Source organism: Cherax quadricarinatus, chromosome 63, assembly GCF_038502225.1.
Source record: "Cherax quadricarinatus isolate ZL_2023a chromosome 63, ASM3850222v1, whole genome shotgun sequence".
NCBI lineage: Eukaryota > Metazoa > Arthropoda > Malacostraca > Decapoda > Parastacidae > Cherax > Cherax quadricarinatus.
The window spans coordinates 24,936,395-24,963,613 of NC_091354.1; the positions used below are offsets into that span (position 1 = coordinate 24,936,395).

The window sequence follows — 27,219 nt, forward strand, 5'->3', positions numbered from 1 at the left end:
ACACAATATCCATAAAAAATAGATAAAGAAATAGCACGTAAGTATGCCGGTTACACTAAAATAGGTCGTCAAATTAATTCTGATTAGAAAACTGCGTCTGGATAGATTGATGCAGTGATCATAGAAGTGGTTAATGCAGTTTATTGTAAGCATGAATGGGAATAACCATGGCGCTGATAGATTTAATAACGTAGATCCCAATCACTCTGAATACTAAAAACTTTTACAGGTTCTAAATAGCAGTAATCTAAAGCCTAGACAACACTACGTAAGTGTTCGCAATAGAGCCTAGACAACACTACATAAGTGTTTGCAATAAAGCCTAGACAACACTACGTAAGTGTTCGCAATAGAGCCTAGACAACACTACGTAAGTGTTCGCAATAGAGCCTAGACAACACTACATAAGTGTTTGCAATAGAGCCTAGACAACACTACGTAAGTGTTTGCAATAGAGCCTAGACAACACTACATAAGTGTTTGCAATAGAGCCTAGACAACACTATGTAAGTGAATGCAATAGAGCCTAGACAACACTACATAAGTGTTTGCAATAGAGCCTAGACAACACTATGTAAGTGAATGCAATAGAGCCTAGACAACACTACGTAAGTGTTCGCAATAGAGCCTAGACAAAACTACGTAAATGTTCGCAATAAAGCCTAGACAACACTACGTAAGTGTTTGCAATAAAGCCTAGACAACACTACGTAAGTGTTTGCAATAAAGCCTAGACAACACTACGTAAGTGTTTGCAATAAAGCCTAGACAACACTATGTAAGTGAATGCAATAAAGCCTAGACAATACTACGTAAGTGTTTGCAATAAAGCCTAGACAACACTACATAAGTGTTTGCAATAAAGCCTAGACAACACCACGTAAGTGTTCGCAAAAAAGCCTAGATAACACTACATAAGTGTTCGCAATAAAGCCTAGACAACACTACATGTTTTCAATAAAGCCTAGATAACACTATGTAAGTGTTCACAATAAAACCTAGACTGTTGAGGAAAATGCTATAAGCTAAATCAAAAATTAAATAGTGCCCTGTAGGGGGACTTAGCTTGAAAGACAGCTTTTGCCTACACAGCCGTCCCTACAGGCGATGTCTTGAGAGGCTGTTGTATGCACTTCCTCAAGGACTGGAAGATAAATTATTACGTGTGAGTATAATTACCCCTAGGGGGTGTTATGTCAGTAATGTCAATAGCTGAATACTGACAACACTTACTGGTGTGGGCTCGATGGCCTGCTCATAACCGAGTATATGGTACATCCAGTGAAAATGAAGTATCTATCCACTGTGCAGCCGACCTAGCTAGTCCCATTAATTACTAGACCTAACTGGGTGTCTATATCGGACCCATACTGACTCGGATATAGGTGTCTAGATTGAAGCAGATATGTTCTGAAGAATGTCTCACACTGTTATCGCAACACTCGTTGTTACACTGTTCATCAAGATTTGCTCACCATGTCACTAACGAAGCTGATCACACTTCTCTCTGTCTATTGAGATACTTTTATGCACAAAAATGCACGGATCAGTGTTCTTTGGTTGTTACCTCATCGTTAAAGTGTTCCTTAGTAGGGTTATAAGCAATCTGAAGACGCTAGGTCAGCTAGGTCAGCTCTTTCTTTGTGCCCCTAGCCACAAATAAAGAGCTGACCTAGCACATTTCCCCTCCTTTCCAAACTTCCACTATGAAGCAATTCAGAATGCTTGATTCTTGCTGTCTTAAACATAGACAACAATCTACATCTTTAAAATGGTAATAAATTTGGTGCAGAATTTTTTTAATTGTCTTGCTAAGGTAAGAGACTGATCATCTCTTATTTAAACTACACTATTTGCAACACTGGTCTCTTGCAAGAAGTCGTATGACCCGTAACTGGTACACACTGGTTAAACATCTGGTGGTAATTGATGTGGCAGTAAACAAGATGCTTACCCTTTCTGAGAGGGCTGGGCCTCTCAGGGCTGAAAGGGGCTGAAGGGGGCTGATACCCCCTCTAGGAGAAAATTTCTCCACATAGACGTAAGTATTCACAACAAAGCCTAGGCATCACTACATAAGTGTTCGCAAAAAAGCCTAGATAACACTACATAAGTGTGCACAATAAAGCTTAGACAACACTACGTAAGTGTTCGCAATAAAGCCTAGACAACACTAAGTGTTCGCAGTAAACCAAACCATACCCCCGGCCGGGATTGAACCCGCGGTCATAGAGTCTCAAAACTCCAGCCCGTCGCGTTAGCCACTAACGCGACGGGCTGGAGTTTTGAGACTATGACCGCGGGTTCAATCCCGGCCGGGGGTATGGTTTGTTTGCAATCGTGTCATTACGATTTCTTGAGTCATGTTCGCAGTAAAGATGATAGAATTCTCGGTTTCTTATCAAGAATTATAAATAACAGAAGTATAAATATCATTGGTTACACCTCATTATATCGTTGGTTACATCTCATTATATCATTGGTTATGCCTCATTATATCGTTGGCTGCACATCATTATAATGTACCATCATTGAGACCCATCATTGATGACTATAATGATACCATCATTGAGACCCATCATTGATTACTATAATGATACCATCATTGAAACCCTTCATTATAATGTACCATCATTGAGACCCATCATTGATTACTATAATGATACCATCATTGAAACCCATCATTGATGACTATAATGATACCATCATTGAAACCCATCATTGATTACTATAATGATACCATCATTGAAACCCATCATTGATGACTATAATGATACCATCATTGAAACCCATCATTGATTACTATAATGATACCATCATTGAGACCCATCATTGATTACTATAATGATACCATCATTGAAACCCATCATTGATGACTATAACGATACCATCATTGAAACCCATCATTGATGACTATAATGATACCCTCATTGAGAACCATCATTGATGACTATAATACCATCATTGAGACCCATCATTGATGACTATAATGATACCATCATTGAGGCCCATCAATGATGATTATAATGATACCATAATTGAGACCCATCATTGAGACCCTACATTGATGACTATAATGATATCATCATTGAAAGCAATTACACACAAAATTATATACGAGTTACATAAGTAATTTCCTAATTAATTCCTTCATTGTCTCTTTGTTCTTTTGATCATATTCATCTTCATCACACTCATTTCAAAAAAAAAATATATATATATATTTCAAAGTGCCTCTTTATTTCCCCCTCTGAGTACAGATTAACGTCATCTTCGTGGTGAACATCATTCGTATCCTGGTGAGCAAAGTCAGAGCTACTACAGCCAACGAGCCAAGTCAGTACAGGTGAGTGTTTCCTCATCCTTAACTCTACTTATGAACTCACTTTCCTGTTAACAGAAATAGAGGTACTTAATTCTTGTCATATTAATCAAGTTTCTTTACATAGGAAAGCTTGTCTTGCAATGGATTATGCAAATTTCTATGCATATATATATATATATATATATATATATATATATATATATATATATATATATATATATATATATATATATATATATATATTTCTTATGTCGTGCCGAGTAGGCAAAACTTGCGATTTTCGCTTAAATAGCAACGTTCTTGTTGCCGAATAAGGCTAGCGAATATTTTTGTATGCAATTAATTTCGTAAAAATCATTCTGAACCTAATGAAAAAAATATATTTCACTGTGTTTGCTTGTTAAATTATTGTAATTTTTTCTAAAATATGCATGTACTTCGTTGGATTAGGCTAAATTAAATTGCGCTTGTTATAATAACGTTAGGTAAGTTTTCTAATTTTTTTTTTGGTACAAATTTATTAATTTTTGCATTAACATAAATGAAATTTTTTTATCTTTAAGCGTATAAGAGAAAATTTGAGAAAGGACTTAATTTTAAATGAGTCTCGCTAATTGACCAGTATTACCTATTCGGCACGACATATATATATATATATATATATATATATATATATATATATATATATATATATATATATATATATATATATATATATATATATATATAGGGGTGTTAATGTTGCAGTTTAAAAACTGTAGTGTAAAGCACCCTTCTGGCAAGAGTGATGGAGTGAATGATGGTGAAAGTTTTTCTTTTTCGGGCCACCCTGCCTTGGTGGGAATCGGCCAGTGTGTTAATAAATATATATATATATATATATATATATATATATATATATATATATATATATATATATATATATATATATATATTGATTTTTAAGAATCAATTTAAAAAAAATATATATATAGATAACAGAACTCTGGTTCTAAATACATTATGCATCATGTTAAGAAAGAGTAAACTCCAGACAGCACGGTGTGTTGCCTACTAGATTTATTACTGGCTTGCCATGGATTTGCTCCCTCATTTCAGCTAGTTATATTAAACTTTACAATAAATTTTAAGTTAAGCATCCCTTGCTCATTGACCCACTTTAATGTATTTCGTCATACATAGTATACATGATATATATATACAAGACAAATTTTTAAATTATATTGAAGCTTGTGGCCAAAAGGAATAAAAACAATTATCATCGGAACAGAGATGCTATTCTTTGCCAAGATACATTAATTAGCCTAAGTAAATAAATCTGTAAAAAAAATAATTTAATAATCCCATTGAGGCGTTCAAGTGGTTACCAGATTTTTTCCTTTATCTTTTTTTTTTTCTTCCAGCCTATCGTTATTCTTTCGTTCATAACTCGAGAATGCCTGATCCTATTGACTACAAAGTTTCAACCATTGTTTATGGTAACTTGGAACAAGTCACATGTGCAGGTAACCTATGATCAAAGTTCTGAACTCATTCCCAGTATTTTGTTATCCTAGAATGGGTTGGATAACTTCTAGAACCCTCAGCAGCACTGCTTCTGAAGTTCAAATTGGTCCCTCCCAATTCGACGACTGTAGAGTGAATTTCAAGTGTGTAAGTGCAGATTTTATTTCCGCTAAAACAAGTGCTAAATTTACGTATAGGATTGGCAGGCCGAAGCTTTGGGCCTCAAAATCTATGTGGCCTCCGGCCAAGGTATATAATATTTTTGACACTGTTATAGGCCTTTCCTACACATTTTGCCCAAACCCACTTTAGTCTCTAAACCTTTCAATATTGTTCCATGTACTCAGTTTCATAATAATAATGTGTTTTCTACTCATTTGTAATCTAATGGTAATGAGGAAGTGATACTGGACTTGAAGCTAAACATTCTTTTGAAGAAAATGGAAGAACTGGAATTTGTGTTTATGGTGCGTTTTTTGATCCATGTGTTGGGTCATTTTCACAAGGTCATCAAAGCCATTCGGAAATAAGAACTGTGGAGTACTTGTGCGTGTTTGTACAGTTCTCTTCAGCATTTTTTAAAGCAAAATTAGAGTAGATTTTATTGAGCTTGAGCAACGTACAAAAGCCACCTTGCCAAATGTTAACTACAGAACTGTCAGGAGACAAAGAGAAAGGAAACAGTAAAGAAATGACGGAAGTGCACCTGTTTCTGATGTCTTAGATGAACTCTCTTCAAGAGATAAACTTGGAAATAAATGGTATAAAATACCGACACAATGGAAATATAAACATATATGCAGTATAATGTGATCCTTTATTGACAACGTTTCGCCCACATAGTGGGCTTTTTCAAGTCGCAGAAAGATCTACCTGGGGTGAACGAACGAACGAAAGTTCAGGTAAGATCCCAAATGGGATGAGCGGGGAAGACGGGACAGACGAAGAATAGTGCTGGAGAGGAGTGTTCTTAGTCGTAGAAATAGAGCCAGGGCTTAACCCAGCAGCGAAGACGATCGTGGGACAGATATTGAGAAGAGAAATTCAGGCTCTTCTGTTAGGACTCCAGTGGGGTGAGCGAGGAGGAAGGGACATGCGACGTTTAGGGCTAGAGAGGAGTGTAGAACTGGGCCATGTCTTAACCCAAAAGCTAAGGCGAACGTGGGTCAGAGAATGGTACCTGTCATAGAAGGTACCTGTCAGTGAATCCACGGTTATTTGTAAATAGGGTTTGGAGCAGGATCATGCAAGGAGTAGAAAAGGTTGTGTTGGTTTGTGGGTCTGCGAATGTCTTCATCAAGGAGAGTGGTCCAGTAGTCATGTCGTGTCTCAAGTTTGTCTATCTGTCTGTCACTGAGCGTCTTCCAGTACAGATTCAGCACAGGGATGTCTAATTGCGCATGGAGAGACTCGCTTGTGGCGAAGTCTTCCCATCTGACATCAAGCACCCAGCGCAGCGCCTTGTTCTGGACACGCTGCAGTTTAAGTTTGTTTTTGCTGCAAGAGAAAGGGCTAGAGGAGAGTAAGTTATTAGAGGACGTATTAGGGATTTGTAGAGGTGTAGTTTGGTACGTTGAGAGGCATGTTTCAGCTTGTAGAGGCCCGCAAGGGCCTTACTAGCTATTGCATGCCTTGAGTGAATGTGTCCGTGTAAACGAAGAAGGTAGTCAAGATTAACGCCAAGGACAGTGACAGATTGTGTGATTGGGATGTTAGTGCGGGTGTCAGCTGTTCTGAGCTCGACAGGTAGTGGAGGATCACGTTTCCTGTAGTTAAAATATGTAATGCTGGATTTAGCTGCATTGGTTTTGATCCTCCATTTTTGTTCCCAGATGGCTATCCTGTCGACCTCATTTTGTGTTTTGTGTGTGAGTGTATCTATATTGGCATGAGTGATAAGTTGTGTAATGTCGTCTGCATAGGCTAGTGTGATGGAGTTGTGGTATACAGGTGTTGGAATATCATTAGTGTATAAAATGTAGAGGGTAGGGGAGAGGACAGATTCCTGGGGTACTCCGGCTTTTAGTGTGAAGTAGTCAGAGTAACAGCCTTGGAATTTGATTCTCATGGTACGGCCGTCTAGGAAGTTGCAGAGGAGTTTACGAGTAGTGAGAGGCAGCAGATTGAAGTTAGTGCAGAGTTTGTACTTGAGCCCTTCGTGCCAGACAGTGTCAAAGGCTTTTTCAACGTCTTTTGCAACCAGGGCTGTCCTGTTTCTTTGTTTTGTGTTGATGTGGATGTAGTTGAGAATGATGTTAATGGCATCCTGTGTGGATCTGTGTGTTCTGAAGCCAAACTGGCCATCAGAAAGTAGAGAATTGTGTTCCAGGTATCTGCGAAGGCGATGATTGATGAGTTTTTCAAAGAGTTTTCCTATAGTTTCGAGGAGGCTGATAGGGCAATAGTTTCTAGGGTCAGAGTGGTCTTTATTGGGTTTAGGAAGGAGGATAGCAGTAGCAGCTTTGAAGAGTGAAGGGAAGTATCCAGAGGCAAGGGAGGCATTGAGGAGGTTTGTGTAGGCAGTAATGATAGAGTCGAGTATTTATAGTCAGGTTCAGAATGTTGAGGTCAGGTGGAGAATGCTGCATCTGATGATGTACCGAGTGGGGTTATAGAGTCTAAGATCTTGGGTAGCTTGGAAAGGAGATTGGATAAGTTTGTGAGCAGACCTTCTGCAGTGTTCTTCCATTCCTATGTTCTTATGTGGGATAGCGATGAAGAAGTTTCTTGGCAAGTGGTTCAGCTATGTTATAGAAGCCACTATTCTGGTTGAATGCCTGTGTACAACACCGTAATTCACACAACCACTTGATAAACTTCAAAAACTCAAGACTTATCGCCACAGAAGACAACACTCAATACCGAAGAATCCTGGAATCATCACTTATCTCTATATCCGACAACTTCAACCAGAATAGTGGCTTCTATAACATAGCTGAACCACTTGCCAAGAAACTTCTTCATCGCTATCCCACATAAGAACATAGGAATGGAAGAACACTGCAGAAGGTCTGCTCACAAACTTACCCAATCTCCTTTCGAAGCTACCCAAGATTGTAGACTCTATAACCCCACTCGGTACATCATCAGATGCAGCATTCTGAACCTGACTATAAATACTCGCGTACCTGCCACCCTGCGACTTGAAAAAGCCCACTGTGTGGGCGAAACGTTGTCAGTGAAGGATCACATTATACTGGAAATATAAACACATATGCAGTATAATGTGATCCTTTATTGACTACGTTTCGACCACACAGTGGGCTTTTTCAAGTCACAAACAGATCTACCTGGGGTGGAAGGTACGCGAGTATTTATAGTCAGGTTCAGAATGCTGAGGTCAGGTGGAGAATGCTGCATCTGATGATGTACCGAGTTGGGTTATAGAGTCTATAATCTTGGGTAGCTGGCAAAGGAGATTGGATAAGTTTGTGAGCAGACCTTCTACAGTGTTCTTCCATACCTGTGTTCTTATGTGGGATAGCGATGAAGAAGTTTCTTGGCAAGTGGTTCAGCTATGTTATAGAAGCCACTATTCTGGTTGAAGTTGTCGGATATAGAAATAAGTGATGATTCCATGATTCTTCGGAATCATCATTCTTCTGAACCTGACTATAAATTCTCGCGTCCCTTCCACCCCAGGTAGATCTGTTTGTGACTTGAAAAAGCCCACTGTGTGGGTGAAACGTAGTCAATAAAGGATCACATTGAACATTAAAATGGTATAAAATACCGACAGGTTGTTAGGTAAGACACATATGCAACAGTTAGGTATCTTTATTTCGAGGGACCTGACCACCCAACATCTGCGTTCTTACTTCTACTAGTGACCTACGTCTCACCACCTGGCCCTATATAAGGCTCCATCCTGTCACTTCAACTCCATATTGTTTTAGATTATGAAACAATGCTCTTCTCCAGACTGAGGGACTGACCACTTCAAAACTTTAAGGGTGATGGACTGATTACATCGTCTTCAAGTATCTTCTGCTTCTATCAACTTTTCTGTACTTGACTGAAGAAGCCTACTGTGTAGGCGAAACGTTTCGAAATATAAATACCTAACTGTTGCATATGTGTCTTACCTAACAAGGATCACATTATACTGCATATGTGTTTATATTTCCAAGAGATCTTTTATTCCTATACTAGATGTACTGGAAGAAAATTTAATAAGAAGAGCTACTGTGTACAGTGATGTCGTACAAATGTTTTCCTTTCTTGCTAATCTGACAGCATCTAAGCAAGAAATTTAACAGTGTGTTGAACTGTTGGTGGCAGCATAACCCAGATTTTGATCTGAAAGTTACTGATGAACTTTTGCACTACAGAAGAGCAGTCACTCTCTCATACAGACCTTTATCAAATTATACACAAGGACAAAATTCAGATGGTCTTCCCTAATGTGGAAGCAATCTTGTGGCTATTTCTTAGCTTAATAGTCACTAACTGCTCGGGAGAGAGAGGTCGTTTTCAAGCTTCAGTAAAAGTAAAAAAATAAACTTAAAGCCACAATGACTTTACTATGTTAAATGCTAGAAAAAAAAACCTATTTTAGTCTTAGCGTTTTTCAAGATTTTTAGTTTAGTTTTTCCTTAATATTTATTCTAAAAGAATAAATGCAGGGAATTCGCAAGAGCAGGCGAAATATACACAAAGACTGATCTCTGGCCGAAGGAGACTCGAACCTACGAACCTTGGAACAAGGTACGCAGTGCTTTACCATTCTCACCACACTGGACCAATACATACCTCGGCGCCCAGCTCACGCTAGACGTTTTGATCCAAAGCAGCCAGCTGGCTGCCTTGGATCAAAGTATATAAAATTATATAAAAGTAAACTCACAATATCGTTTTCCTAAAAAATCCTGCTGATTCCACAAAACGTTTACAAAGTTTAGTTATTGCAAATGTTTTTCACAGTGCTAATTTTAACATTTATGTGTTTTTGTTTTTTCAGTCCCTACAATATTTAACAATAACATCTTATTTCCTTTAGAGGAGAAACTGTGAATTCTCGGCTTCGCTGAATTTTGTTTAAAACATTATTCTATCTTCCTGTAGTGGTGAGGCTGAGGCAGGGGTGGATAACCCTCAGCACGCGTGCCAAACCTGGCACGCCAGCGACTTCTTTCCAGCACGCTAACCTCTGGTTTCATTTCAAAAAAGACAATAAAAAATTATGACATTTATCACGTATCCATTCCAAGAAAAGTTGGGAAATAGTCCCCATATGTTTCCAGATAATTTGTATCAAAGACATGGCCGACTTTGGCAGGCATACTTAAAAAAGTTACCCACCCCTGGCCTAGCACGTCTTCTAAATCCAGCACTGGCCAAATCCCATTAAATAAATTCCAGTTTATCACCTCTGAACGACACAAATATTTCATGGGTGATGCATTTTACGGCCGGAATAGAACCCATTAAGTTTTATGCTGGGCAAGTTTGTCAATATAGTTAAATACAAAAGCCATAAAACTTGGAATCACTGGAATCAGAGTCTTAAGTGGAGAATGCTTCTTCTGATTGTCTACATATAATCGTCACAGGTGCGGCGTCCTGAACACAACTTACACCAAGTTGTGGAAATTTTTATGGAATAAATATTGACATTTATATTCAGTTACTAAACACTGCTTCTTTTGATCGGCTTCAAAACATTAACATTGATGAAGTGTATAAATTTAGTCTGAGTTGGTGCAGATTCACAAGTTGTATTGAAATTGTTAAAAAAAAAAAATAATAGGCTTTAAACTCTGATCGTTGGTAAGCTTTATTAAAAAAATGCTTAGTGCTCACTGTGAGCTGTGTAAATTTCATATTGTCAGTTTTAATAAATGAAATCGTTTCTCATGTAATATCTAGAGAATGCGTCTTCTGATCGGCTTCAAACCATAAACGTTTGTATATCTTAAGTGGAAGTATCTATGTAATGATGATGGGCTGTGTGGTTACCAATTCTCTCCCCCAAAATTTGCAGGATTGTATAGTATGAAAAGAGAAAACTTAAAAAATATAAATTAGCGCATTTATGGCATTTATCAGTTTAATAACGATAGATCGTAACATCTGCCGGACATTCTCAGCAAAAAAAAATTTCTCTAAAATTCTCGTTTCATACACAAATAACCCGCACATAAAAGAGAGAAGCTTACGACGACGTTTCGGTCCGACTTGGACCATTGACAAAGTCACACTGTGTGACTTTGTCAATGGTCCAAGTCGGACCGAAACGTCGTCGTAAGCTTCTCTCTTTTATGTGCGGGTTATTTGTGTATCGTTCCAGTCACGGTATTGTGCCTTTTTGTTATTTAATTCTCGTTTATTTCTCAAGAACGCATTATGCGATAAACTTCAAATTTTCAACGCTGGTGTAATGTGTCTTGGAAAGAATCAAAGGACTATATGGCCCCATCTGGATTAGGTCTATTATCTGATTAAATTTAAATAATGGTGCACGGCGTCTGTCTTAAATGCTGGTCATCTTATGAATGGATGAACTGTTTCTGGGTGTCTATGAGGAACATCTTTCTAATGAAAGGTAGGAATATTCTTATATGTCAATGTTTGTAGATTTATTTATTTGTTTGTTGGGTAAATTAGTCTGTGACTCAGATCCCATGAAGTTTGCAACGAACTTCCTTATCCCCAGGAGCAATTTTTAAGTTTTATTGCATTCCACAATTATAATTTCGAAGGCCGCATTCTTCAGGAAAGACAATTGTTTTCTTCATTGTTACATATCGCATAATTTTCAAAATATGTTTATTGTAATTAAAATAAATATATATAATGTCATCCTAACCTAATAAGTTAATCTAAAAATGTCTAATTGAAATCGAATTTCTCATGGTCTAAGAATAAAAAATAGAGATGCAAGGGCGTGAGTCCCCGACTCCCAAGTCCTGAAAAGTCAAGAAAGAAACATAAGCCCTCTAAACTTGCCTTTTGACGAGGTGGGTCTTCGGGCATGAATCCTCCAGAACCACTTGCTAACAAAGCAGGTGCAGGGGTATGAGTCCCTAATACCTGCCTCCTAACAAGGCAGATGTTGGGGTGTCAATCACCAGACCCGTCCCCTTACTAGGCATGGATGTCTCTGGTCTCTGATTCTGAAATATGTGATATGCTCACAGAATGTTTCAGGAACCATTTTCACTCAACCACAACCCTAGCCCCTTCACAACCAACTTGTTGCCTGTACTCAAACCCATTCTGCTTCCTTGCACCACCAACAAGTAGGGTGGTGTGTCCACATAGCTGTCTCCCTTCCACATCCAACACTGATGTTCGCCGTTTATCTCTTTTCCCTCTGTTAGTAACAAGTGGATACATTAGTCAAGATACCTTCCCTCTTCAACCTCTGCTCTTTCTTCACTCGTCCACTGCCTCCATAACCAACAGGCGTGTTCTCACATCCACATTCCTTCCCACTCTCCCTTACTAACCCTCCACAGTTAACAAGTGATCGCCCAGTAGTTGCTCACTGGAGAAATCAAGTTGTTCAGTACTCACTCTTTCAACAGTTTCAGACTCTCTGCTTTCCATAGAGTTTACCTTTCTCAATATCACAGATCCCTTGTGCCCACTATATATTTCCCTATACACAGTATTTCAGATCTCCGGTGCAAATCGTACATTTGACAATACACAAAAATTTGGACGCCTTGCATTCACTTAACTATAAACAATGTTTTAGACCCATGCGTCCAGCATATAGTTCGCTATTCACACTTCCACTAGTATTACTTCTACTATTGCCTCGTTGTGTCCACTATATCCTGTGATCAAGGCACACATTGCACATCATATAGTTCAAAACAAATCCTTTCTGAAAAGAAACAGGTCAAAGTCACGCAGTAGGTAAGATTCACTAAAAACCTGGAAACAATGTACTTCCCATATTTACTGATCAGCGTGACTGAAATGCATACCCTCTGTGGTAATGGAGAAGACAAATAGGAGGGTGACTGACGAATTAGACACTTGTCAAACATTTGGGAATCTTTACTGAGAAAGCGTTTCGCCAGCCAGTGGCTTCTTCAGTCCAATACACAGAAGAACGGTGGGAGTTTGAGGTACTCAATCCGTCATCTTGGAGCCGATGTGTTCAGTCCGTCAATCTTGAGAAAAGTATAGTAAGTGATAGAAGTGGCTTATATACTGCAGTCAGGTGAGTAGACGCAGGAGGAGGCAGAGTCACCATTGGACAAATCCACATGTGTAAGTAGGTCATGCCTCTAGAACTTAAGGACGGAGCTCATCGACTCCATGCTAAGGGACTGATTACCTCAACCTGCTACTCATCTTCCACCATTCTTCCCTTTATGGGACTGAAGAAGCCATTGGCTGGTGAAACGTTTCCTCAGTTATGATTCTCAGGAATCATACACCCACAAACAAAAATGATTAGAAACGGCATTAATTTCCACTTCGGATACAAAGAACAAAGGCAGCAGCGGTAGCTTTGCAAAATCCGAATAAATCTTTCATAAAATAATACAGCTGCCATCCCCTGACAACAAGTAACTTCTGTTATTACAACTACTAATTCTACTATTTCTACTACTACTTCAACTACTAGTACTACTACTACCATTACCACTAATCAATTCATCCCCGTCACCCTCGCCCTACTATCTATTATTATTTGTATGGGCTTGAATAAACTAAATAGAAAAGTAGCTGAAATATATGTTTCGTAAGTTGTTGTTGTTCCTATTTACCTAAGAAATTAACCGTAATGACAGACTCACATTTCTCTACATATTTGATAATAAATATACTCACTGTGACTCTACACTTCCTCGTTATCTCTAACAACTACCTTGAGAAACTTCCCTTCATCAGGAAGTACATCACTGCTGTGTCTTCTCCGATGAAGGTGTTACATAATTATCATATCTTTCTCAGCAGGAAGTTAGTACATTACTATATATCCCACACAAGGAAACAGCATACCATTACCATGTGTGTTCCACCAGGAAGGTAGTACATCCAACCAGGAACACAGTACATAATTACCAGGTACCCGCCACCAGGAAAGCAGTACATCATTACCATGTGTGTTCCACCAGGAAGGTAGTACATCCAACCAGGAACACAGTACATAATTACTTGATACCCACCACCAGGAAAACTGCATATCATTACCATGTCTGTTCCAATAGGAAGGTAGTACATCCAACCAGAAACACAATACATAACTACCAGGTACCCACCGCCAGGAAGGCAGTACACCATTACCATGTCTCCTCCACCAGGAAGGCAGTGCGTGCTACTATGATGGTGGTGCCACTGTTTGGTCTTCAGTACATCATTACCATCTACCGTCACCAAGTGTTGGGATGCGACTGGCAAGATCTATACCAGATTTTTAACAACATGATAGAGGGAACCACTGGAGCAGTTGTTGCCATCATCTTTTGTTACACCAACGGCGAGGTACTGTCTCCAATCCTGTTACTTTGTTCTCCCTATGTCTCTCCAATGTGACTCACTATCCTGTTTCACATATCATGTAACTCATGTTCTATGAACACTTTCCTCATTCTAGCTTCATCCTAAACATTACGGTGATGACTGTGTCTATAAGATACAATACATTTTAAGTAAACTGGAAAAAGCTTTGCACTAAGATAACAAGAGGATAAATATAGTACTAGAACCGAAAGCACTTAGAAAGTCAATTCCACATTCATTGTTTTGCATACTGTGATATCACCTGTTTCATTTTATTTTATTGCATATATATATATATATATATATATATATATATATATAAATATATATATATATATATATATATATATATATATATATATATATATATATATATATATATATATATATATATATATATATATATATATATATATGCAAAACAACCACTCTGAAAAAATAGAGAAATTCCAAGCGCTTTCGTGACTACTCACATTATCAAGGAACTATATAGTTCCTTGATAATGTGAGTAGTCACGAAAGCGCTTGGAATTTCTCTATTTTTTCAGAGTGGTTGTTTTGCATATTCCGAAATCACCTGTTTACTGTGATCTTATTGCATATATATATATATATATATATATATTATATATATATATGTCGTGCCGAATATGTAAAACTGGTCAATTAGCAAGAACTCATTTAAATTTAAGCCCTTTCTAAAATTTTCTCTGATAGGTTTGAAGATATATTTTTTTCAATAATGTTAATGTAGAAATTTTTAATTTTGCTCCAGAAGAATCTTAGAAAACTTACCTAACCTTGTTATAACAAGAACAATTTATTTTAGCATAACCCAACTAAATATATTTTAGATTTGTTTACAATAATTTAATACTAAACAAACACAGTGAAATATATTTTTTTTCGTTAGGTTCAGAATGATTTGGGCGAAATTATTACATACACAAATTTTCGCTTGTCCTATATGGCAAGATGAGCGTTGCTATTTAAGCCAAGATAGCAAGTTCTGCCTATTCGGCACGACATATATATATATATATATATATATATATATATATATATATATATATATATATATATATATATATATATATATATATATATATATGTCGTGCCGAATATGTAAAACTGGTCAATTAGCAAGAACTCATTTAAAATTAAGGCCTTTCTAAAATTTTCTCTTATATGTTTAAAGATATACTTTTTTCATTAATGTTGATGCAAAAATTTATGATTTTGCACCGAAGGGAACTTAGAAAACTTACCTAATCTTATTATAACAAGAACAATTTACTTTAGCCTAACCCAACTAAATATTTTTTAGATTTGCTTGCAGTAATTGAATACTAAACTAACGCAGTGAAATATATTTTTTTCTTTAGGTTCAGAATGAATTTGGCGAAATTATTGCATACACAAATTTTGACTTGTCCTATATGGCAAGATGAGAGTTGCTATTTAAGCCAAGATCGCAAGTTTTGCCTATTCGGCACGACATTATATATATATATATATATATATATATATATATATATATATATATATATTTATATATATATATAAATATATATATATATATATATATAAATATATATATATATATATATATATATATATATATATATATATATAAATATATATATATATATATAACATCTTGTAGGAGTGAGGAAGAGCCAGTTGTGAGTGTGGGGGAAGTTCGTGAGGCAGTAGGTAAAATGAAAGGGGGTAAGGCAGCCGGGATTGATGGGATGAAGATAGAAATGTTAAAAGCAGGTGGGGATATAGTTTTGGAGTGGTTGGTGCAATTATTTAATAAATGTATGGAAGAGGGTAAGGTACCTAGGGATTGGCAGAGAGCATGCATAGTTCCTTTGTATAAAGGCAAAGGGGACAAAAGAGAGTGCAAAAATTATAGGGGGATAAGTCTGTTGAGTATACCTGCTAAAGTGTATGGTAGAGTTATTATTGAAAGAATTAAGAGTAAGACGGAGAATAGGATAGCAGATGAACAAGGAGGCTTTAGGAAAGGTAGGGGATGTGTGGACCAGGTGTTTACAGTGAAACATATAAGTGAACAGCATTTAGATAAGGCTAAAGAGGTGTTTGTGGCATTTATGGATTTGGAAAAGGCGTATGACAGGGTGGATAGGGGGGCAATGTGGCAGATGTTGCAGGTGTATGGTGTAGGCGGTAGGTTACTGAAAGCAGTGAAGAGTTTTTGCGAGGATAGTGAGGCTCAAGTTAGAGTATGTAGGAAAGAGGGAAATTATTTCCCAGTAAAAGTAGGCCTTAGACAAGGATGTGTGATGTCACCGTGGTTGTTTAATATATTTATAGATGGGGTTGTAAGAGAAGTAAATGCGAGGGTCTTGGCAAGAGGCGTGGAGTTAAAAGATAAAGAATCACACATAAAATGGGAGTTGTCACAGTTGCTTTTTGCTGATGACACTGTGCTCTTGGGAGATTCTGACGAGAAGCTGCATAGATTGGTGGATGAATTTGGTAGGGTGTGCAAAAGAAGAAAATTAAAAGTGAATACAGGAAAGAGCAAGGTAATGAGGATAACAAAAAATTAGGTGATGAAAGATTGGATATCAGATTTGAGGGAGAGAGTATGGAGGAGGTGAATGTATTCAGATATTTGGGATCGGACGTGTCAGCGGATGGGTCTATGAAAGATGAGGTGAATCATAGAATTGATGAGGGGAAAAGGGTGAGTGGTGCACATAGGAGTCTGTGGAGACAAAGAACTTTGTCCTTGGAGGCAAAGAGAGGAATGTATGAGAGTATAGTTTTCCAACGCTCTTATATGGGTGTGAAGCATGGGTGATGAATGTTGCAGCGAGGAGAAGGCTGGAGGCAGTGGAGATGTCATGTCTGAGGGCAATGTGTGGTGTGAATATAATGCAGAGAATTCGTAGTTTGGAAGTTAGGAGGTGCGGGATTACCAAAACTGTTGTCCAGAGGGCTGAGGAAGGGTTGTTGAGGTGGTTCGGACATGTAGAGAGAATGGAGCGAAACAGAGTGACTTCAAGAGTGTATCAGTCTGTAGTGGAAGGAAGGCAGGGTAGGGGTCGGCCTAGGAAAGGTTGGAGGGAGTGGGTAAAGGAGGTTTTGTGTGTGAGGGGCTTAGACTTCCAGCAGGCATGCGTGAGCGTGTTTGATATTGAATGGAGACAAATGGTTTTTAATACTTGACGTGCTGTTGGAGTGTGAGCAAAGTAACATTTATGAAGGGATTCAGGGAAACCGGCAGGCCGGACTTGAGTCCTGGAGATGGGTAGTACAGTGCCTGCACTCTGAAGGAGGGGTGTTAAAGTTGCAGTTTAAAAACTGTAGTGCAAAGCACCCTTCTGGCAAGACAGTGATGAAGTGAATGATGGTGAAAGTTTCTCTTTTTCGGGCCACCTTGCCTTGGTGGGAATCAGCCAGTGTGATAATAAAAAATAAATATATATATATATATATATATATATATATATATATATATATATATATATATATATATATATATATATATATATATATATATATATATATATATATATATATATATATATATATATATATATATATATATATATATATATATATATATATATATATATATATATATATATATATATATGTATATATATATATATATATATATATATATATATATATATATATATATATATATATATATATATATATATATATATATATATATAAATAAGTAGTGCTGAAGGCGGCTCAGTGGCTCCTTCCACAGAGCGGTCTCTTCCTGAGTGGCTTCTCCTGAAAAGGGCTGCGGCTGAGTGGCTCCTTTTCCTGAGGGGCTCCCTTTCCTGAGCAGACTCCTTTTCACACCTATATGCTAATGACCTTGACCTCGCTCTCAAGACCACCTCACCCTCGAGACCACCTCGCCTTCGAGACCACCCCCCCACAACCCCCCCCCCCCCCCCACGCCCCCCCACCCGCACCCCTTCCCTTCCCCGCCCTCGCACCTGCCCGCCGCGCCCTCGCGCCCGCCCGCCGTGCCCTCGCGCCCGCCCGCGCCTTCTGCTGCGCCTTCTTCAGCGTCGTCCGGATTGCCCCCGCGCCCCGAATTTTTTATCGATTTTTTTTTTTTATTTTTTTTTGAATTTCATTTTCTTATGATCTCCTCGGATCAAATTTTTGAGGTTCCCCCTCCCACTTTCACCCCCATCCCAATATTTTTTTTTTGAATTTCATTTACTTGTGATCTCCTCAGATCAAGTTTTTTGGATTCCCCCCTCTGGGGGTAAGCATTCAAAATGGACTCCCACTTTCACCCCAAAATATTCCTCCTCCATCTCCTTGGATCAAGGTTTTCTCGATAATACAAAGACTCCATCTCCTTGGATCAAGTTCTCTCGATAATACCAAGATTCCATCTCCTTGGATCAAGTTTTTGGATTCTCCCCTCTGGGGGTAAGCATTCAAATGAACTCCTATGGGGCATGGTACTTTCTTTTACTAAAGGTCTAAACAAGTGTGACGTCACCCCACCTGTGTTTACTCGACTGTCAGTGACGTCACGTGATGACCTCACACATACAGGCTGAATCTTGTCGACTTCCCCCTATGTCAGTGACGTCACGTAATGACCGCGCACAGGCTGAATCTTGTCGAGCAGACATTAACTTAAAATGCTGGATAACACTATTTATTATTCAACCAATGCATTTCATATACAACATAGGGAAAACATTTTCACTCTTAACCCAGGATAACCTAAATAATTCCAAATTTTTTCGTTAATACCCACAACAATACACAATTTCTTTACAAAATACAACACAAGTCTAGACATTTTTCTCGTTTTAACTATTTCATCTCAGGTCACTCCCCACGAAGTAACCTTCTCTCTCTCCTTCTCCCCACCCTCCCAAACCCTCACACTCCCACCAACACCTCACAATTTTCACTCATAAAGCACAATTTTTCTCGTTTTAACTATTTAATCAGAAAAAGTCACCACAACACTTACAACTTATAACCACTTTTTGATAAATTCACTAGTCACGATTTTACATATTACGAAGTTAATGCGCACACACACCTCACTTTACTTTGAACACCTTCAAAACACTCTCATAAATCACTTGAATACTCACAAAAATACCTTTGAACATTTCCAAACAACACTGAAACACTTCCAAAATATCCAAATACACCACTGAATACTACTAAAACACCACTGAATACAGTCAAAACACCACCAAAATCACCATAAACTATGATCAACATCACAGACTAACACCCATTTTCACACAAATCCCCTCAAATCACTATAACCAAGAAGATTACCAATTTCTATGAGTACACTCACCTCCAACTAAGATATAACATGAGTGCAAAAAACATGAACACAATCCAAACACACACGAACACTTATAACAGAATCACTTCTTTTTCGGTATCTCTAGTTCGTCAACAACACCCACATCCCACAACACCCACATCCCACAACCCACAATTTTTTCTCGTTTTAACTAATTTTATCAGAAAAAGACAACAACAACCCACAACTTATAAACACTTTTCAGCTTCTCTAGTTCGACAACAACACCCACATCCCACAACACCCACATCCCACAACACCCACAACCCACATCACCCACAACCAACAATTTTTTTCTCGTTTTAACTAATTTTATCAGAAAAAGGCACAACAACCCACAACTTATAAACACTTTTCAGCATCTCTAGTTCGACAACAACACCCACAACCCACAACACTCACAACCCACAACACCCACAACAACAACCCACTTATAACAACTTTTTTGATATCTCTAGTTCGACAACAATACCCACAACCCACAACACCCACAACCCACAATTTTTTCTCGTTTTAACTAATTTCATCAGAAAAAGTCACAACAACAACCCACTTATAACATCTTTTCGGTATCTCTAGTTCGACAACAACACCCACATCCCACAACACCCACAACCCACAACACCCACAACCCATAACAACAACCCACTTATAACTTCTTTTCGGTATCTCTTAGTTCGACAACAACACCCACATCCCACAACACCCACAACCCACAACACCCACAACAACAACCCACAACTTATAACCACTTTTCAGCATCTCTAGTTCGACAACATTACCCTCAACACCCACAACACCCACAACCCACAACCCACATCACCCACACCCCAGAACACCCACAACCCACATCACCCCACAACACAAACAACAACAACCCACAGCTTACAACATCTTTTCGGTATCTCTAGTTCGACAACAACACCCACAACACTCACAACCCACAATTTTTTCTTGTTTTAACTAATTTCATCAGAAAAAGTCACAACATCAACCCACTTATAACATCTTTTTCGATATCTCTAGTTCGACAACAATACCCACATCCCACAACACCCACAACCCACAACACCCACAACCCACATCACCCACAACAACCCATTTATAACATCTTTTCGGTATCTCTAGTTCGACAGCACCCACAACCCAAAACACCCACAACCCACAACACCCCACAACCCACAATTTTTTCTCGTTTTAACTAATTTCATCAGAAAAAGTCACAACAACAACCCACTTATAACATCTTTTTTCGATATTTCTAGTTCGACAATAATGCCCACAACCCTCATCACTTACCAATTTATTCACAATTTTTTCGATACAAATTTTTCCCCTTCTTTTTATTGAATCTTAAAATGTAATACACATTCCTCCCTACATTACTAAAATTCTAATAAAATCCTCTCCATACCCATCTCCTTGTATCCACATAAATTGATAATATACTCACAACAACTAATCATCTCACTACCCAACTACTGCGACATGTTTCTACACCCTCTATTCTTTTCCAATATATCATAACTTTTCACTTCTATAATTTCTTTTTAAAATATTCGCACATTACCTTTATTTTCAGTAACCCCAACCCTATATTTCATTAAATTTTTAATACAACCCTCCCCATACCCCTCTCCTCTCTCACCCACATTTTCTTCACATCCACTCCCCCATCTCCCAACACACCTCTTCTGAACACACACAAAAATCACATTTCACATCCACAAATGCATCTCATCACCCATCTCAAATCTACTAAAATCACTGTAACCAAGATATTCACAAAACTCTATGACCACCTAACACACACACACACACACACACACACACATCTCACTTTACTGTGAACACCTTCAAAACACTCTCATACATCATCATTTGAGACCACCTTTTCTCAATATCTCTTAAGAAATATTCTCTCATCCACAACCTTTATCATCTCACTACACAACAACCCCAAGATTACTTCGAACACTCATAAATCATTTGAATACTCACATAAACACCTTTGAATATTTCCAGACAATACTGAAGCACTTCCAAAATATCATTTTGAATACTCCCAAATAAGATTTGTCATCTCTAATTTATCTACACTTACATATTTCATTAAATTACAACTCATCCACCATACTACTCCCTCAGTCTCCAGACTTTACATCATTATCACAAAAACTAACTCATACACTTATGACATGAGACATTTTACCAAAACTAACACAAACGCTCCCACACACAGACAACTCACTTTACTTTGAACACCACCATAAACACCAACAATTACCATTGAATACTCCAAAAATATCATTCGAACACCCCCAAATCACCACTGAATACTACCAAAACACCGTCAAAATCACCAGAAACTAAGTTTAGCATCACCAGCTAACACCCATTTTATAGAAATCCCCTCAAATCACTATAACCAAGACGATCCCACTCACCTCAGACTATTATATAACATGAGCGCAAAAAAAACACCCCCCTTACTACCACCAACACATACCAGCACAGATAGGGATACCTCCCATGACATCACACTCCATCCTGTGTTTACTTGGCAATCAGCAACGTCACACCCGACTTTTACTTCATTTAACTTAACGAGAGGAAGTTACTTGTTTCAACCTGTTATATCTCCAATATCTAAGATCACCACAATCAAGACGTTTACCAAATTCTATAACCCCACCACTAAGATCACACATTTTTTGTACACATTCTCTTAAAACATCATCATAACGAAGATCACTAAAACTATCTATACTTTTACTAAGATCACATAACATTTTGTCTTCTCTAACTCACTCACCAATTTACATTCACATTTACACATTTCATTAACCGAAATTACATCTCATCCACCAAACTCCTCCCTCATTCTCCAGACTTTACAACATTATCACAAAAAAAAACTAACTCATACACTTATGACATGAGACATTACCATAACTAACACACTGACTAACTTTGAACCATCTCTGAACAACACCAAAACACCACGGAACACCTTCAAAAAAATGCCCTGCACATCATTTGAACACCTTCAAAAAACACCATCAAACACCTCCGAATACTCCCAAAACACTGCTGATTACTACCAAATCACCACTGAATACTACCAAAACATCGTCAAAATCACCAGAATCTAAGTTTAGCATCACCAGCTAACATCCATTTTATAGAAATTCCCTCAAATCACTATAACCAAGAACTCCCTCCCCATGGGCGCAAAAAAAAAAAAAAGAAAAACTTGAACATAAACCTAATACGCAAACACTTAGTACATGATCACCATCAACTGAAAACATATCTTGTACACACATAAATCTAAGACAACCACCAACAACAATCACCCATGTTCACTTACCTCAAAAATCACTAATATCACAGAAAACACTCATTTTTTATAAACATTCACACTAAAAAATCATATTTGACAATATCTAAGCGCACTCACCTCACTACCACCAACACACGATGTCACACCTCACAGGACCGGCAAGGTCACCTCCAGTGACGTCACACTCCTATCTGTGTTTACTTGGTGGTTAGTAACATCACACCCAACCCACCTTGTTTCAACCTGTTGTACCCACATCATCTAAGAACACTATAACCAAGACGATTACCAGATTTTATGACCCCACCACTAATATCACAGAAAACACACATTTTTATAATTATTCACACAAAAATCACGATCACCAATTCCATATCATGTTTACCATCATCTATCAGCACTCATCACCAAGATCACCAAAAATCTAAGATCTTGCATCTCAAAACTACTATGATCACTGAAAACACTTATTTTTTAAACATTCGCACAAAAATAAGACATACACAAAAATACCACAACACTTCCACCAATATCTATAACATACCATGAGCACTATAACATATCACCATCACAAAAAAAAATAAAAAATAATACACAGACACCAACAACTTATACATTTCAATCATAAATTTAAGATATGTGACATGCACACCAAATCTAAAGACATTCACCTCCAACTAAGACATACACATCTTAAATAAGACATACACCAAAACCTATACTTGACATATTGCGGTATGAATATTCATACCACATTTATGTTGCATATCACATTCCTCATCCACATCATCCCTAAAACATCCTTTCTTATTCATTCCGTAAATCTCATAGAGTTGTTTTAACCCCGACTGCCCATCATGACATTAGGAGCCAGAGTGTAGTAGGTGGTGTTGGAGTGGTGATGGTTGCTCTGGCTCCTACGTCGTGATGGGCCGTCGGGGTTAAAATATCTCTAAGAGATATACGGATGAATAAGGAAGGATGTTTTAGGGATGATGTGGATGAGGAATGTGATATGCAACATAAATGTGGTATGAATATTCATACCGCAATATGTCAAATATAGGTTTTGGTGTATGTCTTATTTAAGATGTGTATGTCTTAGTTGGAGGTGAATGTCTTAGATTTGGTGTGCATGTCACATATCTTAAATTTATGATTGAAATGTATAAGTTGTTGGTGTCTGTGTATTATTTTTTATTTTTTTTTGTGATGGTGATATGTTATAGTGCTCATGTTATGTTATAGATGTTGGTGGAAGTGTTGTGGTATTTTTGTGTATGTCTTATTTTTGTGCGAATGTTTAAAAAATAAGTGTTTTCAGTGATCATAGTAGTTTTGAGATGCAAGATCTTAGATTTTTGGTGATCTTGGTGATGAGTGTTTATAGATGATGGTAAACATGATATGGAATTGGTGATCGTGATTTTTGTGTGAATAATTATAAAAATGTGAGTTTTCTGTGAAATTAGTGGTGGGGTCATAAAATCTGGTAATCGTCTTGGTTATAGTGTTCTTAGATAATGTGGGTACAACAGGTTGAAACAAGGTGGGTTGGGTGTGATGTTACTAACCACCAAGTAAACACAGATGGGAGTGTGACGTCACTGAATGTGACCTCGCCGGTCCTGTGAGGTGTGACATCGTGTGTTGGTGGTTGTGAGGTGAGTGCGCTTAGATATTGTCAAATATGATTTTTTGTGTGAATGTTTATAAAAAATGAGTGTTTTCTGTGATATTAGTGATTTTTGAGGTAAGTGAACATGGGTGATTGTTGTTGGTGGTTGTCTTAGATTTATGTGTGTACAAGATATGTTTTCAGTTGATGGTGATCATGTACTAAGTGTTTGCGAATTAGGTTTGTGTTCAAGTTTTTCTCTTTTTTTGCGCCCATGGGGAGGGAGTTCTTGGTTATAGTGATTTGAGGGAATTTCTATAAAATGGATGTTAGCTGGTGATGCTAAACTTAGATTCTGGTGATTTTGACGATGTTTTGGTAGTATTCACTGGTGATTTGGTAGTAATCAGCAGTGTTCTGGGAGTATTCGGAGATGTTTGATGGTGTTTTTTGAAGGTGTTCAAATGATGTGCAGAGCATTTTTTTGAAGGTGTTCCGTGGTGTTTTGGTGTTGTTCAGAGATGGTTCAAAGTTAGTCAGTGTGTTAGTTATGGTAATGTCTCATGTCATAAGTGTATGAGTTAGTTTTTTTTGTGCTAATGTTGTAAAGTCTGGAGAATGAGAGAGGAGTTTGGTGGATGAGATGTAATTTCGGTTAATGAAATGTGTAAGTGTGAATGTAAATTGGTGAGTGAGTTAGAGAAGACAAAATGTTATGTGATCTTAGTAAAAGTATAGATAGTTTTAGTGATCTTCGTTATGATGATGTTTTAAGAGAATGTGTACAAAAAATGTGTGATCTTAGTGGTGGGGTCATAGAATTTGGCAAACGTCTTGATTGTGGTGATCTTAGATATTGGAGATATAACAGGTTGAAACAAGTAACTTCCTCTCGTTAAGTTAAATGAAGTAAAAGTGGGGTGTGACGTTGCTGATTGCCAAGTAAACACAGGATGGAGTGTGATGTCATGGGAGGTATCCCTATCTGTGCTGGTATGTGTTGGTGGTAGTGAGGGAGGGGGGTGTACTTTTTTTGCGCTCATGTTATATAATAGTCTGAGGTGAATGGGATCGTCTTGGTTATAGTGATTTGAGGGGATTTCTATAAAATGGGTGTTAGCTGGTGATGCTAAACTTAGTTTCTGGTGATTTTGACGGTGTTTTGGTAGTATTCAGTGGTGATTTGGGGGTGTTCGAATGATATTTTTGGAGTATTCAATGGTAATTGTTGGTGTTTTTGGTGGTGTTCAAAGTAAAGTGAGTTGTCTGTGTGTGGGAGCGTTTGTGTTAGTTTTGGTAAAATGTCTCATGTCATAAGTGTATGAGTTAGTTTTTGTGATAATGATGTAAAGTCTCGAGACTGAGGGAGTAGTATGGTGGATGAGTTGTAATTTAATGAAATATGTAAGTGTAGATAAATTAGAGATGACAAATCTTATTTGGGAGTATTCAAAATGATATTTTGGAAGTGCTTCAGTATTGTCTGGAAATGTTCAAAGGTGTTTATGTGAGTATTCAAATGATTTATGAGTGTTCGAAGTAATCTTGGGGTTGTTCTGTAGTGAGATGATAAAGGTTGTGAATGAGAGAATATTTCTTAAGAGATATTGAGAAAAGGTGGTCTCAAATGATGATGTATGAGAGTGTTTTGAAGGTGTTCACAGTAAATTGAGGTGTGTGTGTGTGTACTCACCTATTTGTACTCACCTATTTGTGGTTGCAGGGGTCGAGTCTTAGCTCCTGGCCCCGCCTCTTCACCGGTTGCTACTGGGCCCTCTCTCTCCCCGCTCCATGAGCTTTATCAAACCTCGTCTTAAAACTGTGTATGGTTCCTGCCTCCACTACGTCATTTTCTAGGCTATTCCACTGCCTTACAACTCTATGACTGAAGAAATACTTCCTAATATCTCTCTGACTCATTTGTGTCTTCAACTTCCAATTGTGGCCTCTTGTTTCTGTGTCCCCTCCCTGGAACATTCTTTCTTTGTCCACCTTGTCTATTCCACGCAGTATTTTATATGTCGTTATCATGTCTCCCCTGACCCTCCTGTCCTCCAGTGTCGTCAGGCCGATTTCCCTTAATCTTTCTTCATAGGACATTCCCCTTAGCTCTGGAACTAACCTTGTGGCAAACCTTTGTACTTTCTCTAGTTTCTTGACGTGCTTTATCAAGTGCGGGTTCCAAACAGGTGCTGCATACTCCAGTATGGGCCTGACATACACGGTGTACAGTGTCTTGAACGATTCCTTACTAAGGTATCGGAATGCTGTTCTCAGGTTTGCCAGGCGCCTATATGCTGCAGCAGTTATCTGATTGATGTGTGCTTCCGGAGACATGCTCGGTGTTATACTCACCCCAAGATCTTTCTCCTTGAGTGAGGTTTGCAGTCTTTGGCCACCTAGCCTATACTCTGTCTGTGGTCTTCTGTGCCCTTCCCCTATCTTCATGACTTTGCATTTGGCAGGATTAAATTCGAGAAGCCATTTGCTGGACCAGGTGTCCAGTCTGTCCAGGTCTCTTTGAAGTCCTGCCTGGTCCTCATCAGATTTAATTCTCCTCATTAACTTTACATCATCTGCAAACAGGGACACTTCTGAGT

At 38.0% G+C, this 27,219-nt stretch overlaps 1 protein-coding gene across 1 annotated transcript in view; it reads left to right on the top strand.

The window, feature by feature from the left end:
* The window catches only part of LOC128698149 (uncharacterized), a 428,958-nt gene that overhangs the window by 378,326 nt on the left and 23,413 nt on the right, over positions 1-27,219 (top strand). Inside the window, exons 10-11 of the mRNA XM_070098535.1 lie at positions 3,261-3,346; positions 14,098-14,278. Of these exons, the coding sequence (XP_069954636.1) occupies positions 3,261-3,346; positions 14,098-14,278 (267 nt within the window). The remainder of the gene's footprint in view (positions 1-3,260; positions 3,347-14,097; positions 14,279-27,219) is intronic.